Here is a 7787-nt window from a genome sequence, read left to right as displayed (position 1 = left end):
CTTACAGAACAAATGCCTGGCCCTTTAATAAAAAGTTAAGTTTGATCGTATTTCCAAAAGAAACAATAGAAAACTAAATATGTCAGTAGTTATTATAATATGTTTAACGTAACATTCAAAAAGGTCATTTTAGCTTGGTTTCATTTGTTATTATTTAAGTGATGCAGTTGTTTTAGCCAACTTTTTCCCAATACGACCTTGACATTCTAAGGGGGCGTGGCAATTAAAACCTAAAGTCCAGGGGGGCGTGGTCAACGCCACCGCACCAGATATAAATTAACCTCGTGCTTGTAATCAGCCCACTCACACCAAGTGTCAGGACAGACAGAGGCTTCTCACAAACGGTAAATTACTTTTCAGACATGCTTTATATCCTGTAGTGAGTTATTTTCTAGTCATAGTTCATAATACACTTTTTAATGGCCCTTATTGAAATTATTAATTAAATATTTAACTACATATGCATGGCAAGTGTAAAGTGTGGGAGAGATAATTGTGTCAGTCCTGCATGAAAGTCTTGTGTTCAGGTCTATCACGACTTTACATGAAGTTTTAGGCCTGTAAAAGGAAGGTGCTTAATCATAAAGTGTTATAATCCTATAAAACTAAGTTTTTAAAGGGACTCGATCTTAAATTACACTCACTCTGCGTCTCTAGATAACAGCGTTGCACGTTCACAACTTGTGTTTTGTGCTTCGATCCAATAAGGGCTGAAGCAATAGTTGAATACTAATTGAAGGTTTTCTCTTCTTTTCCCAGAGGACAACACCAAATCAGGCATCATGGTTAAAGTTGGTATCAACGGGTAAGCAGCGCTCAGAAATACAAATGCGACAAAGTTAATGTCGAAAAATCTACGTTATTTTAGGTAATCCTATTAATAAAAACTGGGGGTGTCGAGTGTTTTTAGAACCTAAAGATGCTAATTGAAGAAAAATCTAAGTGAATCTGGCCTGCTTATTAGGCCGCTTATTGTTTCAGTGAATGAATGATTAGTCAGTGGCGCCGCGTTTTTTTTTTTTTTTTTAAATTCAGGTATGTACAAAAGTCGCTGTGGTGTGTGTTTTATTTTTTTTTTATTTTTTTTTTGTGTGTGTGTTGGGTTTGTGCCATCGCCGTGTATGCGTTGTGACGTCATCGTGACATCAACTCGCGACGAGGTACTAATGTGCCCCATTCAGTGTTAAGTGTCTAATGTGAGTTTGAATATCATTGCGTAACATTTATAGGCATAATAAAGACATACAGATTACTTGCATCAGATCTTAAAGAGAGGCTATTCAAACGTGTTCGTTAACTCAATGCGAACAAGTGTTTTCCGTGACAAAGATGGTATCATCAGTATGTAACGTAATGTTAAAGCTTTAATGTTTATGAATTGGGTTAAACTTCCATTTCGTTGGAAATGCAGTGCGCTTCTGAATGGCTGTGCTATTTGAGTGATTCTGTCGCGTTGTTCGCCTTTGAGTCTGACATTCATAGCCACTTCATACAGAGGTCACAATGCAGTACCCAATAATCAGTTGATGTCTGTCTCTTGCAATGGGAGATCCTCGGCACCAGCTGTGACCTTTCCAAAGCTTATAGACTTATGCAACTGGAAATGTGATCTTTTAAGCGTCATGTATACAGGGCACATAGGCCTACAACAGTCCTGCATGCGCACGTAGACCAATACGGTTGATTGTCAATGCTTGATCATTCCTGCACTATAAATCTAACACGCCCATTATCAGTTTTATTTGTTGTAGCTGTTTACAACATACCATTGTCTGCATGACATGTTTTTACCCTTCTACAACTTTTCATTCTAACAGTATAGTGAACCCACAAGAGTGGTCCGGTCAGGATTTTAATTTGCACTTTATCATTCAGAGTGTCGGAGTACTAAGTGGCATACTTAATGTGGTGTACTGAATAGTAGTTAAATAAACCAGAAGACAATGCATTTACAGAACGAATGTTATCTTAAATTAAAAGCATCTAAAACCACTCAATCTATTAAACTAATTGAGGTAAAATATTGGAATGGTGCAAAGACCCCAAAGGTAGGCTATGGTAAATGTTAAGCTATCCATACCAAGTATATATACCCAGCAAAGCTATTTTTACCTACATAAACTTAAATCAAAAACTAGCCAAGTAAAATTTTGTTGGCTAATAGCCTATATTAAGATGTCAAGACTATTTACAGATGTTTAATCAAACATTTACTTGCCTAAAATGAGAAGAAACCTTACCTAGGCTACGCTAACTAAACCTTCCTCATTCAATTTTAAACAGACATTAAAAGCAGCTGCTTGGTTGGCTTATGCCTTGGACCGGCTCTGGACCATGCCATGGATGTGCTGTTAAAGGGATACTCAATCACTTTACCCCCATGTTGTTCCAAACCCATAAAAGTGCCGTTCGTCTTCGGAACACAATTTAAGATATTTTGGATTAAAACCGGGAGGCCTGTGACTGTCCCATAGACTGCCAAATAAATAAGCGTTAAGGTCCATAAAGTATGAAAGTTGTCGTCAGAATACTCCATCTGCCATCAGATGTGCAATCTGGGTTATATGAAGTGATGGGAACACTCAAGTCTCCTCTGGGTCTCTCCATATCACCGTATGCTCTTCTGTATCTGCACCACAAGGATGCGCTGGTTTCTTTCAAATCAAAGCTAATTCACGTAGAAACCACGCATCCTTGTGGCGCGGGTGATACAGAAGAGCATGCAGTGATATGGAGAGACTGATGGCAGATGGAGTATTGACCACAACTTTCATACCTTTTATGGACCCTGATGCTGTTGTTTACTTGACAGTCTATGGGACAGTCACAGGCCTCCTGGTTTTCATCCAAAATATCTTAAACTTGTATTCCGAAGAACAATGGAGCTTTTACAGGTTTGGAACAACATGGGGGTAAGTGATAAATGGTGACAATTTTCATTTTGGGGTGGAGTATCCCTTTAAAGTTTCACAGCTACATGCTCCTTGCAGAAAAGTATCCTTGATTGTTTTGAATGTGCACTTGTAGTATATTACTTGAAAGTATTTAAATTGTACTTGCAGAAAATTTACTTGATGGTGGGGAAAAAGGCAACTTATGTACTCATTTTTGTAAGTTTAACACATTAAAGTGCACTTTGAAGGTTTTTTTTTAAACTTAAAACATGACTTAATATACTTTAATCTTTTGGACTTTCAAGTACACTGAAATTTTTTTTTTTTTTTTAAATAATTGAAGATTTAAAAGGTAACTCCACTTGTCAAACAGTCAACCCCTTTTACCAGGAGCATTATATCTACAGGACTTTCTACCTTTGGCCTGTTTCTCAATCTTAATGGACGTCATGCAAATGTTTTGAAATTCTTGTACCTTTACCGTATCGGTCTTATCAGCGCAAAGCAGTATGTACTGTGATCCCAGTTTCCTTTGGCCTATTGATTTAATAGGAAGCTGAAAGTGTTGCAGTGGAGGACTTTTCATGGAGTCAATCCTGCCTCTTATGTCTTGTGAGCAGCACTGGTGTGATAGGCACCAAAATAGCTCACAATGACAGCTGGAGGCCTACAAAAATTCTTCATCACAGTCTGGATGGCAGAGGGCAGACCTTATGAAGCTCTGGCAAACTGTCTCTAATGCTTGGGTAGAATCATCGACCTGAACTGTACTAAACCGTTCTCCAGGGTTTAGCTTTTATCTCTAGCAAATATTGAAGGGTTCAAAGGTTAGAATGGATGTTTTCTGTATTTGGTAAGATGTAAAGCTGCTCACTGGCTATCTCTTGACTGGTAGGACACAAGTGGTCCCAACCTCAAGGCTCTTGAGGACAGGGAAAGGTTTTGTGCTTATTCAGAAATGGGGCTTGTGCGACATCTAGTGGACTGGGGACTTTTTTTTTTTTCTTGGTTTAATAAAAGCATTTGGCTAATTATAGAGCTATACAAATACACTAAATTTTGGAAGTTTGGGATGTTAATGATTTTTGTGCCCACCAAAGCTGCATTAAGTTTTAAAATGGTAGTAATGTAAAACTACAAATCTTAACATTTCAGAGTGAAATTTTACTCCTGTTTTAAGCAACCATTTCTCCAGCCCTTCAATGTCACATGATCCTTCAGAAACCATTGTGTGGTCATTTTTGGAATTTTTTTTTTTTTTTACAGATTTGGCCGTATTGGGCGTCTGGTGACCCGTGCTGCTTTCCAGTCCAAGAAAGTAGAGATTGTGGCCATCAATGACCCATTCATTGACCTCAATTACATGGCAAGTTCCTAATTTTGGTTTCCTTCTGAGTGATGGAGGGCTCAATTTCCTGAACTCGTGCAACTAAGATAAAGTTTAGGTTTTTGTTTTCCTTCAAAATCTGATTTCCTGTTGTCTTTTCACAGGTCTACATGTTCAAGTATGACTCCACCCATGGGAAGTACAAGGGTGAGGTTAAGGCTGAAGGTGGCAAATTGGTCATCGACGGTCATGCTATCACCGTCTTCAGCGAGTGAGTGCTGTCCCTACAAACATTGTTCAGTGCTACGCATTATGTGCTCTGATCGCCCCATCTGTATCCACACAGGAGGGATCCAGCCAACATTAAATGGGGTGATGCAGGTGCTAATTATGTTGTGGAGTCTACTGGTGTTTTCACCACCATTGAGAAGGCTTCTGTACGTAGTCTTAGTCATTACCTCAGACATAAACGCTACTCTGCATTTCCTGTGTTTGAACCTTTGCTTTCTCTCTTGATAGGCTCATCTTAAGGGTGGTGCCAAGAGAGTCATCATCTCTGCACCCAGTGCAGATGCCCCCATGTTTGTCATGGGTGTCAACCATGAGAAATATGATAATTCCCTTAAAGTTGTCAGGTAAGGATATACATTTGTATGAAAAACTAAATTTACTTTGTTTGTGACCAGAAGGAGCAGCCATTTTAAAATGAAATTAGTAAATGATTTTAGGTTTAAATCTAAGCTAATATTGTAGTTTAAACTTGATTCTTAATTCCAATCAGAAATAAGTTTACATTTTTTAATTTAAACTAAACTTTAATTTGCATATACAACACTGTAAATTACATTTGTGTGACATGCATTACACAACTTGCGTGTCTTATAGGGTTGTGCTGTAGAGATGCAATCATGGATCATATCCTGTAGGGGGTGTACTAAAGCAAATAGTTGAACTCAAGCATGTTAAACCCTGACTTCTCTTGAATAAAATCTGAGCATTTCATTAATGATTCCTTTTTGTGACTGATTCCACCTGTCTGTTTACTAGCAATGCCTCCTGCACCACCAACTGCTTGGCTCCCTTGGCCAAGGTCATCAATGATAACTTTGTCATCGTTGAAGGTCTTATGGTAAGCTTAAACTGCCTTTCCAATCTCGCCAAAAAGCCTTTTGACCCAAAGTGATTGAAACCTGACATGATGCATCAGTTTCTGTTCAACTTCTCCTTAAGCTCTACACTTGATTCTTATTGAAATGCATCAGTTGATACAGAGATGCATGTAAATCTTTTGGTTTTATAATCATTCTTGGAATGTGAAGTCTCCCTCTTCCCCACTTTCAGAGCACTGTTCACGCTATCACAGCCACACAGAAGACCGTGGATGGGCCCTCAGGGAAACTGTGGAGAGATGGCCGCGGTGCTAGTCAGAACATTATCCCAGCCTCCACTGGGGCTGCCAAGGCTGTGGGCAAAGTCATTCCTGAGCTCAATGGGTCCGTAACGCACTTTGAGATGTTTAGAGCATGTTTTTTTTGGATTAGTTTTCTTAATTTCCCAAACTTGTTTTAAAATCCACTTCCATGAAAGGGGTCAGCATGCTGTTTTAAGGTCAGAGTTGATTGAACTGCAGCTTAAAGTGTTTTCAGGATGCACGGTGATATTTACTCAAAAGTGGAATGTTCTGTTTGGGGAACTTGAGTATTTGTTTCGTTTTTGCTTCCCCTTTCTGCTATCTAAACATACTCTGATGCTTTTTGCTTCTCGTTTCAGCAAGCTTACTGGTATGGCCTTCCGTGTCCCCACCCCCAATGTGTCTGTGGTGGATCTGACTGTCCGTCTTGAGAAACCTGTGAGTTTATTTCCAGGCCTGTGTAATTAAAGTGGCTTCAGTTGAATGAACAAATAGTTTTTTTTTTCTTTTTTTTTCCTATAGCAGGATTGATTAATTCTGGGTGCAACACCATATAAATGACTCTACTCACCTGTTGGCTTTTCATGTCCCTATTCTGCTAACTGCAGGCCAGTTATGATGCGATCAAGAAAGTGGTCAAGGCTGCAGCTGATGGACCCATGAAAGGTATTCTGGGATACACCGAGGACCAGGTATGCACATCCATTTATGTCGGTGTTGTGACCAGTGTTTTTCAGCAAACTGTTTTCTAATTTCCTGCTGTGTGCAGGTGGTATCCACTGACTTCAACGGGGATGTGCGTTCATCTATCTTTGATGCTGGTGCTGGCATTGCCCTCAATGATCACTTTGTCAAGCTGGTCACATGGTAAGATGCTACTTAAAATTGTACATCAGAGTCTGGTATAACTCCAGTAACTACATTTGATTTAAAAAAAAAAAAAAAAAAAAAAAACAGCGCGTAAGTTACAAAAATGATTTGTCATAATTCACTGCAGACTTTCCCCTCACTAATGTTTGCATAGATTATAAGCCTATTATACGACTCTCTGAAATGTTTGAGCGCTCAGTCACAACATTCCAAGGTCTTGTTTCCCGATAATGACCATCAGTAGCAATGTTGTGTAAGCCACTGCTCATCTCTTGTATCACACTGCAGACTCCTTTTATACAAATGCAGCCACTTCGTGTTGGTTTATTTTTGTAATAACCAGCTTGATGTATATCTCTTACTTGTGAAAAATTGCATTGTCATCTAGACTTTAGAGCTTGCCACTTAGAAATTGTAGTTTTGCCATTTACAACTTCACTTGAAGGGCACAAAGTTTTTTTTTTTTTTTTTTTTTGACACTCTTTGCTTGTGTAGTTTATGAATGGCACTAATTCATTCTCTTCCTTTCCATAGGTATGACAATGAGTTTGGTTACAGCAACCGTGTGTGTGACCTGATGGCACACATGGCCTCCAAGGAGTAAATGTGACCCTTTTTTGTGGTTTTGATACACAACCCACTGTTCTCCCATCTGGTTGGATTTTTGCACCACATGCCTGGAAGGAAATTACATGCTTGATTTGAAGACCAATGTTCTTTTTGTATGAAGATACTCTGTTCTGTTTTGTGAGGTTTAAAATGGATGTTGACTTCAAAGGCTTTTCTGTCTGCTAACAACCTGTGACCGAATAAAGTCCTCTGTTTGTGAGAAATGGAAAGTATGTGTTGTGTTGTCTTATCTAGATCTAGTGACTTGCGTGGGTCAGAGCACATTCTAGAATTGGGATTATGAAACTGATAGTTCTGGTCCTTGATTGGTTGAGCTGCGTTCAAAGCTGTTGTACTTCTGTGTTGCTTGGCAACCACTTTGTTGGAACCACAACTGTTTGAGGAATTGCATTGTTTGGAAGAATACGGTTTATATCCTTTACGCTTTATTTGTTCGGTTATATTCTGTGAAACCTATGTATATGGAATAACAGTTTTATAAAAGCAATAAGCCCTGTGAAGCGGTGGTTTACAGTGAATTTATAACAGCTAATGGGGTTCTAACAACACCGCTTAGCAGTCCTAAATTCTCTGTAAACCACCGCTTCTTGGGGCTGATTCCATAGCACAAGCCTGTCAGTTTATTTTCCAATCCAAAAATATTTAGATCACTTCT

At 39.0% G+C, this 7787-nt stretch overlaps 1 protein-coding gene across 1 annotated transcript; it reads left to right on the top strand.

Moving 5' to 3' along the window:
• Nucleotides 1-232: 232 nt before the first annotated feature.
• LOC109106396 (glyceraldehyde-3-phosphate dehydrogenase) lies at nt 233-7341 on the top strand. Its single transcript, XM_042772236.1, has 12 exons — nt 233-344; nt 760-805; nt 4161-4260; nt 4386-4492; nt 4568-4658; nt 4741-4856; nt 5269-5350; nt 5563-5714; nt 5992-6070; nt 6241-6324; nt 6402-6499; nt 7037-7341. Exons 2-12 carry the CDS (start codon nt 783-785, stop codon nt 7104-7106), a joined length of 1002 nt encoding a protein of 333 aa, XP_042628170.1. The 5' UTR covers nt 233-344; nt 760-782; the 3' UTR covers nt 7107-7341.
• Nucleotides 7342-7787: the final 446 nt, after the last annotated feature.

Source organism: Cyprinus carpio, chromosome A16 (genome assembly GCF_018340385.1).
Source record: "Cyprinus carpio isolate SPL01 chromosome A16, ASM1834038v1, whole genome shotgun sequence".
Classification (NCBI taxonomy): domain Eukaryota; kingdom Metazoa; phylum Chordata; class Actinopteri; order Cypriniformes; family Cyprinidae; genus Cyprinus; species Cyprinus carpio.
This window is presented reverse-complemented; position numbering and strand designations above follow the sequence as displayed.